The sequence below is a fragment of the Aristolochia californica genome, unplaced genomic scaffold, assembly GCF_029961685.1.
Source record: "Aristolochia californica isolate CCGP_79_NKW_82.1479 unplaced genomic scaffold, dmAriCali1.0.hap1 SCAF_14, whole genome shotgun sequence".
Taxonomy (NCBI): Eukaryota; Viridiplantae; Streptophyta; class Magnoliopsida; order Piperales; family Aristolochiaceae; genus Aristolochia; species Aristolochia californica.
The window spans coordinates 5,843,019-5,855,175 of NW_027181815.1; the positions used below are offsets into that span (position 1 = coordinate 5,843,019).

Sequence of the window (12,157 nt, forward strand, 5' to 3'; positions counted from 1 at the left end):
GGTTAGAGCAGTGACACTATCTCAGTTGTTTTAGGCATTATATCACAAGAGAGTAGTACCACTGGGGCTGTAAGAGGAAGATTATAGCCATTATTATGTATGAGACAGTTTGGATATATTTAAGCCCCTTCCTGAATAGACTGAGACTTACGTTGCATATACCTCAGTTTAATTTGCTTAGTTAACAATAAATAAAACTCGGACTTGAGGCTTAAGGAACAATAGACCATTGTCAAATTACATTTCCGGCATTATCTTCATTGTCCATATATAACTACTTACTCACCAGGCATTATCTTTCATTGTATCATCCACATTTAGCTGCCTCTCGCATTACCAACATGTCATAACAACCGGAATCCGGAGCAATGCCACTCGACCACCACGACAAAGGTCCATCGAACGAGCTTACAAGCTACGCGGACTAATTTCTCCAAGATACATGTATATTCCTTGATTACATTTCACAGCATCACCATCTTTTGACCAGATACGTAAGTGCCTCCGGCGAGCTGTATATGCAGAGAGAGGAAACAATATGCTCCCGAACAGCACGCAGGTGGGAACAGAGTATCTCCTAAAACTTGAAATCTTTCTTCTTTGACTTCCCTTCTTTTTCTTGCATCTTTCGCTTCCTCTTTCTCTCGTTCTGCACCATCCATTCTCATTGTTAAAAAACAACCGTGCAGATAGAAAATAACAGACGCTGAGTCTACAATATATACCTCAGCAACCATGTCGCTCAGATCTTCTGGCTGGTGCCGCAACTTCTCCTCTTCTCTAGCTTCCTCATACCTATTTTAACAATTTAGATTTATCATTATCGGGCCAAGTCCTACATTAGAAAAAAAAAAAAAAAAAAAACAGGATATTGCCTACCAAAGAACCATAGTGAAATTCCACTTACTTGGCCGCCAATACATTGTCCATAACCTCCAACTCTTCTGGTTGCAGAGTGACATCCACTTTATCTGCTTTTTGACCTCGCAACAGATCAACCTGTACGACTCAACGTGTCAGAATTTCTGTGTCACAAAATAAAGAAAAGAGCACCTGTTTCATTTCATGTAAGTGGAGATGTGATTAAATGACAGTAGTTAATTTCATTTTCCAAATAACACGTGCATGCAGAACCAAATAAACAACATGTGGCCAATGCATATACTTGACCGGTACGTTTCCGCCTTCAATGACCTTAAGGGCCTTGTTTAGAACCCACAGAAAAGAAAATGGGAGAGGAATTTTCTGTTGTTTGGCATCAGAGAATCATTGAGAGAAAAGAAAGTAAGAGAGAAAATCAAAATTAAACCTCTTTTCTTTTGTCTCCACTTTCTGTGTTCCAAACACAGCCTAAAACTCTTGGACACATTTTCAGAAATTAAATAATCCTCCTGCATCTCTATCAACACAACTTAGAAAACGCAAACAACTCACCCTTTTGGCAGCCGGCTTGTCTTGTGTACCAGTTCCAACCACATACCTGTACCCCACACAAAGTACACAATTGACTAGTCAAAACTTAATCAAAATCGTATGAGACTAATAAAGGAAATAAAAAATTCATACGTATGTGTTGTTCCAAGCAAAGTCCCTGGAGCAATCTTCTCTTCTTTCTCTTCAAGCACCTACCAACAGAACAAGAAGAACAAGTCAGTTCATTTTTGCTAAAGCCACATGTTAATTGAGGAATCACCAGGTCAGTTCACGGCAAAAACGCTCAACTCACTTGATACAGTGGTCTATCTGGCTCCTTCCGCTGCTGTTTTCGGAGGTCAATAACATCAGGTGTTTCCACGCCAGTAGGTGTACTGTAAGAGACAAATTACTCAATGATAAGATGACCACTCTTCCTTCAAAAAGAAAGAAAAACGATGACCAGATCATCAAAAGAACCATGCAGCTATGATTACCCACATAATGCCCAGAAGACCCAACACTATTTTATATCAATTATCTCACTCAAGTAAAGATAATACTAATGTATCAGTAGGTTGATTATTTGTATGCCTCATTAGAAATCTTTCAGTTAGCACTATGGCCACATCTGCTAAAGAGAATGGAGATAATACTATGTATCAGTAGGTTAATCCTTTGTATATGGCCACATCTGCGATTCTCTTAACAAGAGATCCTGGCATAAGTTTCACCGGTATCCGGAATGCCTTGGGTGTCTGCTGCAATCAATCTAAAGATACTAATTGTGCTCTTTCTATAAACTATTACTATCAGCAGTAGTACCGGTGTTTTTCCGATAAATACTAAATGCAGAGATCTTTTGTAACAAGAAGGGAAGGAAACATGAGATAGGAGAGTAACAGTACCTGGATAGGCTGTCAACAGACTGAATGCCGGCTTCCAACTCTTCTTCCTCTATCTCAGGCTCCTCTTCCTCTTCACTCACGTCTTCCTCCTCCAGATCACCCCAGTGTTTGCTCCTATCCACGGGCTCTTCCTAACATTTGAAGGCAACAAGAAAAGCTTTCACTAAATAGAAAGCATCTACTCTCATCCAAAACCTCTCAATACAGAAGCATCATACATCCTATATCTCTTTAGAAGCTTGACATTTGACACATAGCAAAAGAAACACAAAACTACCTCATAGTTTGGTTGCTCTTGTTGATGAACCCCAAAAACATCTCCGTACAAAGGACGTCCATACTAGTTCACAAAATATGAAAAAATATCAGCAAAGCAGTAAAGTATCGCAAGAAATCAAACCAAAAACTAGATCCAAGAACTAGGGAGGCAACCCTCAAATGACCCTTATTTTCCTGGTTGAGATCAGGTACACCAAATGTCCTGATGGTATCAATCCTAAACCTGAACCTGAACAACAGCTAGGAACCATAACCCCCCAATTATTCAAAAAATTTACGACCCAATTTTTTTTTTTTTTTTTTTTGTGCTATACAAGTAAATGTGTGTCTTGTCTTGCTGCAAGGAACCCATTGTCCCCATACCAATAACTCACCTCATCAACAGGAGGTTTGCCCCAGCCTCCAGGATGATAACCAAAGCTAGCACCTGGTGGGATTGGAGCATTCAATCCTGGAATCTTTAGATGTGGATATGAAGGTGGAGGCCCATATCTCTGCAATAGATAAAATTTGTTCAGATGTACTATAGATGGGCACAAGTTGTACTAAGATATTCTATAACCAAATGTTTAAACCAGCAGAACAACAGGATACTCGTAAAGGATTTTGCCACAACTTTAATGACATGATAAGAATAAACAATTCAAAAACAAATATAATTTGAAAAGGTGTGGCAGCATAATGCAATTGAAGGTGTAAAGAGAAATATAAGATGGTTGAGACGGATAAACCTGCATATTGATCAGCCATGGAGGAGGAGCACCATCAGGCATACCAAGAGCTTCTTTGAGTTCATGTGACAACAGCCCAGGCTTCATCTCCCTAAGCTTCACCTGTATAATTTCCACAAAAGAGAATTGTTAGGTTAAAAAATAAGACAACTCGGAAAAACCAAAGAAGGCAAAAAGATCTAGCACACGAAATACAGAGAATACACAATGTCGGCATAAAGTAGTCCAAAATAATTCTTATTGACCTACATAATCCATTTATTATAATATAAAAAATAATCCATTAGAGAAAACAAACCAGCAGAAATACAAGAGCACCCAATTTTCCATCAACCATGTGAATGAAGAATGCCCAGCACATTCAAAATCACATATAAAGTGAATGCAGAAATCACCTCAAACTCTTTCCCTTCATGGTACAGGTCACCTTGTGTCGTCAACTTTGGCTTTGTCTGATACTTAAAGAAGGCATCATGTAAAACCTGACAAATGAAAAAGTGGTATCAGCATTTTTATAGAAATCTCTTCTACTCTCCCTACACTTATTAAGATAACTGTTAAGGAATAATCCCTTATGGATTAGTCAGTACAAAGATTTTGAGTTTATTAGTTAGAAAAGAGGTTTCCTAAGTTGGCTAGTCATTTTGGGATGGGCCTTGAACCCAACTTAACATAGTATTAGAGCCGGTACTCATATGTGGGCCTACACCTAGATTATCCACTTGTAAAGCCACAAAAGAGGGTCTACACCTAAACTATCTACTTGTAGAGCCACAAAAGATGGCCTACACCTAAATTATCAACTTGTAGAGCCACAAAAGAGGGCCTACACCTAAACTATCCACTTGTAGAGCCACCAAAAAAGGGCATACACCTAAACTATCCACTTGTAGAGCCATCAAAAGAGGGCATACACGTGAGGGGAAGTCTTAAAGAATAGTTCCACATGGATTAATGAGTACAAGGATCTTGAGTTTATTAGTTGGAAAAAAAGTTTTCTAAGTTGGCTAGTCATTTTGGAATGGACCTTGGACTCAACTTCACAATAACAATATGTCATACAAACCTGATAATCAATATCCATTTTTCCCATCTTTGGTTGCATGCGTTCACGTTGCTTCTGTTTCAGCTTCTTACTATCCTCCTTTTCAATGTATGCCTACATATGAAATTGAGAATAAGATGAACAGTATGAAAGTTTAATCCAGAACAGACTTTAGTTCCATAGTTACAAAATTCCATTCTAAAAAACAAAGAAAGTGAAGGATCTGCAGGAAATACGCACAGAAGGCAGAATTATAGAAAATTCAAAGTCATAAGTAGAAAAAGACTGTAGGATGAAAGGAGAGGTTCCAGTAAACATTTTTAGAGAAAAGAGTTTAATTAAATATTGTTTTTTAAATCGATGTGGTTCCTGTCCTCAAGCTTCTGAGATCATGCAGATTGAAATACCACTGAATACCTGTCTTATTTTCTCAATTCCAGTAGCAGCGATAAAGTCTGGAAGTTGAAAAGGCTGTTTCTCAATACCACGCTTGCCCTGCATAGTGGAAATAGAAGATTAAATCTGAATTCCTAATAGATTTTTTATTAAAACCTAACTATGCCATTCCTAAATGAAAATTTAATAGGCATAGAAACAGCCCACATCTGCAATATAAAAAGAACAAATTCAGTCCCAACAAATAAATAAAAATAGATATTTTGAAATTTAAAATCCGCCTTAATCACTGAGGTGAAGAAAGATAAGGAAGCCAACTAGCCAAAATTCTCCAATATTTGGGACATGGTGCGGGCACACCTAAATGAACTGTTTGGTTCAAACATGGCCATAAACATAGGTAACTAGACCCCACCCACCCTAGCATTATATCAAAAGAGAAACCATTCAAAGGTCCCCCTTTGGCAAACACGGTGACATGTCCTGGCTCCATGATAGTTACAGCGGGCCCCTGCAAGAACCACATATATGTATAAGAGGGGTGAAACCGTATGGACTTTTATCATCCCTCACCCCTTCTGCCCCCTTCAGTTTGCACCCTTAAACCACATGATTTATGTAACAATTTCTTTTCCCCAAAAAGGCCTGTACCAATTTCTTATCATCTCATATCTCACTGCAGTCACTGACCTGTAAAAATTTTCGCTTTTGGCACCAGTGTCTTGGTACAGGGACAGTATTCCTGTAGGATTTCAGATACACAAGTAACTTAGGGTCCGCAGCCGTTGCATCCCAAACCTGGAAAATAAGAAATCACGGAATCCATGTAAAAAGAAATAAGACAGCTGAACTATCACAAGCACCTGGATAACTTTCTTATTTTTTACTTTTAAGAACAGCAACTTCACTGTAACATCTAGATATTAAATCCCACAATCTTCTCCATGATGCAAAAGAATGATGTTCAATAGCAAAAAAAAAAAAAAAACTAGAACCTATATAATAAGAAAATATATGAAAATGTTAAACAAGTAGCAGCCACAAATTGAAATATGTCATGTCATTAACGTGGACAGCATGCTCATTTTTAGTAAGATTTATGTGATAACAACTATGACCTAATAGATCAAAATAATGACAATAAAATAACAATTAATTGCAATAGAGGTCACTTTGCTTTTCTATATATCAGCACGGAGAATTAGTTTACATCAACAATCATTATGACTGCTTTAGTTTAACAGACCAAGTAAGAAGGAAACCCAGTGATCTTCTGATGCCAAAAAATGCCACTTCCCAATATTACAGAGCAGGTTCTCTTGCAAAAACATGATGCAAAAGGCACATCCCTCTTTTATCCTCAACATGCTATATATTCTTAATTTCATATTGTGAATTCAGTTCTAAACAGCAACTCTGGTATGTAGTAAAGCCAACAATAAAGCCCAATCCAGTTTGCTACAATCTATTTGAGTTAATATAAAAATTAGGTCCAAAAGCTTTCACCTCGTCATGGGAATGCAGTCCATGTGCCAAGGAAAAATAGGCTAAATTAAAGAATATGTATCATCTTATAACATGAAGCCCAGATAAAACCATTGAGACCATAAGCTCTCTCTTCAACGTTGATTACACACTCTATGCTCTATACCCTAGGAGACTTAGACCCCAAGACCTCACACTAGAAACTTCCCATGTGGCCATTGAGCCAAGGCCAACCACACACTTGCACTTAATTCCTAGAAAAAAACTTTCTTGCTGACAAGTATCCACTCGCATGTACTTGAATGGCTACAGAATAGAGTGAGGATCGAACCCAGGTGAGAGCAACTCACAAGAAGCAAGAAAAATATAAGATAATTAATTAACACATAATCATACCTCAACAACATCAGGTCTTGAGCAAATTTGTTTCAACTCAGCAATTTTCATTCGCCTTTGAAGCTGAAAACACAGAAACAATTACCAGAATAATTACAACACAAAAATGAAGGAAATGCAAGAGATGCCAGAAGAATAAGGCAATTGTGAAACCTTTTTCTTCTTGTTAGAAACTCCTTTTTCTTTCTGTTGTGCATCTTCGTCTTCCTCTTCTGAGTCGGAGTCTGCTTTCTTTTTGGCTGCTGCATCAGTAGCTGCATCATCCAGCTTCTCTTTCCCCTGATAATACAATAACATAATCTTCAGTAACAAAACATCCCAAATCATCAATAGGCATTAAGGTTTAGTTAAAGGTAAGTTCTTTCTCATACTTCACTATCACCAGCTGCATCGCTAAAGCTAAACTTCTCAAAGATGTGCTTAAAGTCTTCAATCAGACCATCCTCAAAATCTGCTTTTTCTGGTACATATTCAATCTCGACTTGCTCAAGAGCCTGCTAACATCCAACAAGTAAGCTGTCAAATAGGAATCAGGTATGCTTTCATAAAAAATAAAAATAAAATAGGAATCAGGTATGCAATCAAGGAAAATGAACGGTAATCGAATTTTCTCTCCTATTGCCAATAAATAAAAAATCAAAGAACTATAACAATTCCTGTTAGTGGATGATGGCTACAGAAAATAATGCCCTTAAGTTGCTCAGATAATTTCTTGGAAAAAATGGAGGGTAAAAGAAATGATAAATTTTCAGGGAATGTGGAACCAGTACGAGGAATGAAGGATAGAGAAAACGAATGTGTGGATGGTAACCAATTGGAAATATTAAATATAAAATGCTTGAGTTTGAAACAGAAAAAGAAGAAAACAGGTAAGCATTCAAGAAACATAAACAAGGTTGTCTAAACGTTCTCAAACTAACTAAAAAAATTTGAACGTCACCGCATAAAATCATGACTCAGAAGGTTGACCTCTCCATGAGAAAGAAAGGGAAAAAAATGGCTAAGAATCATAACGTCAACAAACCCTGATAGCCAAAAATATCGATTAGAATGAATTCCAATCTAGCATTCTCACTCGTTTATATCACAATTCTCAGCCATAACATGTTAAAACCACTTACAGTAGCCTTATCCTCGATGACATTCTCATTTCCTAAAACAAAACCCTAACCGCTAAAGAGAACGAGTTTACCTGCTGGGGGTCGGCGTTTTCCTTGCCTTCATCAGGAGCATCGCTCTCCTCTCCATCATCCTTTCCCTCACCAGAGGCTAAAGATGCTTTACTGTTCTTCTTTTGCTTTCTCCGTCGACGACGACGCTCGCTGACCTTGGATTTCTTCCCCGGAGATGCAGCACCATTCGGCAAGCGTCCAATTTGGGCAACACCATTCGGCACCGCTAAGGATTCGATGGTCCCGTTCACCGTCTCCACCGCCATGGTCACCGGCAAAACAAAGGCCTTTCCTCTTCAGCCCCGACTTGAGCACTGGCAGAGTCCGTACCTCCCAGAAGTAACGAGAAAATAAACGCCAAAACATATTGGACCACCAGTACTATCTATATATTCTCGCTGGAGATCTGAACCGTCAATCATAACCTGAATAGCTTTTGACCGTCGATCTTGACCAGGCGAATGTGAAGGGTGCGAAGTTGCAACTGGTGCCTAGTGGGACAACCCATCTGACATGCAGAGCATTGCAAAGAAAAGTTTGGAACCCAAGAAAATAATTGAATTTCCAAATAATTGGAAAATTTTAGGCCTTCCCGTGAGTAATTCCATTGCTGATTCACGATATGCTAACTAAAGTATTTGTTTTTTATTGATTAAACGTCCATCGTTATATAATGTGCTACAAGTATACTATCAAATGCATCTTTAAAATTGAGATTTTAGTCATTTCAATATCTTGCACATAATTTAAGAAGGGTCATTGGGACCGAAATTAAAAATTAAAATAATTTGTGCGTATAATCAAAATATCATGCATAAAAACAATTCAATATAAATAAATAAATAAATATATATATATATATATATATATATATATATATGCACACACTATTGAAACCAAAAAAAATCTTAATATTTCCCTAGTGGTAGTCCTTGCTTAAGAACTCTTGTTTGAAAATTTTCCACTATTACACTCTAAAAAGTAAAAAAATACAAAGAAATTTAAACTTTTTTTGGCCACGTGTAACTCAATACACGATTTTTACACAAACCAATCTACCCAAGAGAATGTTATTAGATTCTAGCTCTACCTAGACCTTTCTATCTAGATTAATAGGTTTTAGATGAACCTTTTACAATATACATAAAAGAAAAGAAAAAATTTACACCCTTACTTGGAGAGATATTTCTGTTCGAGAAATTCAAATTGCCTCCTCCTTTGTGGCACATTGTGGAATGGTCGAAGAGTTTGTACTATGATGTATGCAGGAATGATTGAAAGAGGTAGAAGATTTTCAATTGTATGACTCTCTCTATTTCTCACTAAAACATTTTTTGTGGAAATTTGCAAGATAAAGCTTTGTGGTTTGAGAATATGCTAATTAATATTCATTCACTTATTTACTCATGGTTTGGTGGGGTATTTATAGTTTCCCCAACACAAACTAGCCGTTATTTGCCCGTTGGCAAAAAGTAGACCGTTGGTTGATTAATTAATCAATCATAGTAACTACTTTTCTATCAGACAGTGATTTATTAATCGATGGACTGATCGATCAATATGTTACCATTGGTCTAGAAATGTTAAGTTGATCGATTAATCGAGATTCCATCTGGCTATGCATAGTAAGTATGATCGATCAGTGTATTTTCATGATCGATCATACTTGAAGTCCCTTACTGGCAAGGTTCTAACTGATCGATCAATCTAGAGGGATGATCAATCATTCCATGTTAATTCACCTTACTTGGACAGCTATAATCGATCAATCTTTGAGGGATGATCAATCATGCATTATAGCATGAAATAACCATGTACTGGATGATCAATCAATCGACTATAGTTGATCCGATCATGCTTTATATTTCTGGCTCGCATAGTTTCTAGATGATTGATCACACTCAGTGACTAATCGATCATTCCAATTCCAAATAAATATGTCTTTATAAAACATGGTAATTTCTCTCTAAGTATTTTAAATGTTTATAACTAATATGTATGATGATTCTAAACATGTCTATATACAAATTAAATCCTAAAACTCTGATCACACAAGTACTTAAGTAATAGGATTTAGAATACTCTCTTACATAAATTGATTGAGTTTAAATGTATGCCTTGATGTTTGAACTCAAGTCTTTTTCCTTATGGGTGCTTCATCTAGATTTTTTCTTCAATTTTGCTTGATGTCTTCATTTTGGCTTTGAAGCTATAGACCTTAAGATGCTCTTGAAGGTTAACTATTTGAAATACTAGATTTGTAAGTTATTAGCTCAATTAAGTTTGTCTTATCATCAATATCAATGTAGGAGTCAACACTAGACTAGTTTGTCAGATTTCATAAATCGCTCCTTCTATTTTCTTCGGTGCAATCAATTGGGTGGTTTAATGGGTACTTATAATACATTTTCTCTCATGTCCAATCTGCTATGTTTTATTCTTTTCTCTTTGTCTCTTCTAGGCTAGTTGTTCAAATATTTAAGCGAATGATCTTTAATAGAAGTTTTCTCTCTTTAGTCTGATAAGAAGGCAATTGTTTGATTGGGGCAGTCCTGCCTTACTTCTTGTGCTGAGCTCACTTGTTCAGTAGGATGGTATACTTTCTAGCATGAGTTGCTTGTTTCCCTTTTTCTATGAGTCATTTGGATAGTTTTTGGCCAATCAAATAGATATGTTGCCAAAAAAAATATTTGGAATTTTTTGAGCTACAAGTTATATTTAATACACTTCACTAGTAACTTAAATATTTGTTATCATCAAAATTATGCCAACAGGGAATTTGAGACCAATAGGGATGAAGTTATGATATGGAGTTGGAAGGCAAAATTTGTTTCTTAATACTTGCTCCGTTGCTATCTCTTTTGCCAATCGTGTAGAGTGGTCTAAAAAAACTCGAGTGATTTGTTTTGCCAATGGTCTCAAACCTAAAATCACTATCAAGATGTGTTTGTTTCAATCATAAATACCCTTCATATGCATGAGGAGCCTTATTATTTCTTAAAGGCTAAGTTTGATGGACTCCTTTCCCAGTTAGAGGAAATACACTTCCAACAACCATACCCCCCAACCAAGGGGCTTCCAATTCTTCACCTCTCACAACTTGTAAACCCTTCAAAAAGCTCACACTTGAGGAAGTGGAGAAGGAGCAGAGCCAATGCGTATGTTATAATTGGGATGAAGGAAATTTCTTATACATTTGCGACCAACTTCTAATTTTATTTGATTGAGGAGGGTGACTTCTTGCCCAAAGAGGAAGAGATAGTTGATTCAAATAACAACCTTGAGAGTTCCTTGCATGCTCTCTTATCTAATTTTATTTGATTGAGGAGGGTGACTTCTTGCCCAAAGAGGAAGAGATAGTTGATTAAAATAACAACCTTGAGAGTTCCTTGCATGCTCTCTTAAGAAGAGTTCAACCTCGAATCATGACCCCAAAGAGGGTAGTCAAAGGTAACAAAGTTCATGTTCTCCATGATAGAACTTTCCCAACATGTGGGAAACCATGTTCTAGTTTTGTAGGTGAGCCAACTTACTTAAATCCTTCAACATGTTGGTTAGTCAATACATACCCAATTCCGAAACAAGATGCTCCAAGTTGGATAAAAATTAAAAGATGGGTAAGTTGTCATGTGCCAAATGAACCCTAACATGGAGTGGTAACCCAGTTCCTTGTCCACGGCTCACTTCGGACTCATAAAAAAAAAAAAAAAAATTCAGGCAAGGCCTCCTCCCACTAGGCAATATTTAAAAAATACTACAATATTAAATAAAATAGGAGGTGGTAGCACTAGTGGACAATAAATTAAAGTTGTCTAGATATTAGATCCGTTTTAATTAATTAATTTTGACAAGTGGAAGGAGATCACGAAGGTCCTTCCAGGCTGCAGAAGAAAGGTCCGAGTCCGCCCCTGGACCTGTTCCGAGAAGTCTTTGATGCGCCTTTTTGTCAAACACGAAAAATACCAAAATAAAAACCACGGAAGCAGGGTTAGAACACGCCTTTTCGGGAAGATATTTACTGCCCTAGCAAAGAACAAAGATCCTCCGAGAGAATCGGAACCAACAGTATCCGTTACCGAAAATCTTACCACCGATTCTCATGCATAATTTCTCGCTAATTTTTCTTTTTCACTGTAAACATTTGGTCGTCGTCTACCGTCGTTCAAAAAGAGTCAATTGCAAAATTACGGACTAGTAAAAAATAGGAGCATATTCGTGTTCCCCGAATCTGATCTTTACTTCGCCGTCGGAATGCCCATCCAGCAGCATCCAGTGACAGTAAATTTCCATTTTCTCTCTTTATTGAATTTGGTTTGTTTGTAGATAGATAGA

At 37.1% G+C, this 12,157-nt stretch overlaps 1 protein-coding gene across 1 annotated transcript; it reads right to left on the reverse strand.

Annotated features, from left to right (window-relative positions):
- Positions 1-181: 181 nt before the first annotated feature.
- On the reverse strand, positions 182-8,164 carry LOC137950122 (uncharacterized). The gene is made up of 18 exons (XM_068796502.1): positions 7,846-8,164; positions 7,025-7,147; positions 6,807-6,932; positions 6,654-6,716; positions 5,463-5,570; positions 4,794-4,871; positions 4,398-4,490; positions 3,727-3,813; positions 3,332-3,433; positions 2,975-3,094; positions 2,599-2,661; positions 2,322-2,452; positions 1,727-1,808; positions 1,567-1,625; positions 1,435-1,480; positions 908-999; positions 726-795; positions 182-649 (listed from the first exon to the last, which is right to left on the reverse strand). The coding sequence occupies exons 1-18, from the start codon at positions 8,089-8,091 to the stop codon at positions 578-580; spliced, it is 1,761 nt and encodes a 586-aa protein (XP_068652603.1). The 5' UTR covers positions 8,092-8,164; the 3' UTR covers positions 182-577.
- Between the last annotated feature and the right edge of the window lie 3,993 nt (positions 8,165-12,157).

Excerpts from the sequence above, each read along its gene's own strand:
- LOC137950122 (XM_068796502.1), bottom strand. The coding sequence starts at position 8,091 with ATGGCGGTGGAGACGGTGAACGGGACCATCGAATCCTTAGCGGTGCCG. Across the intron at positions 5,571-6,653 it reads CAAGACCTGATGTTGTTGAG|GTTTGGGATGCAACGGCTGC; the intron begins GTATGATTATGT and ends CTTATTTTCCAG. Across the intron at positions 1,809-2,321 it reads TCTGTTGACAGCCTATCCAG|TACACCTACTGGCGTGGAAA; the intron begins GTACTGTTACTC and ends TGTCTCTTACAG.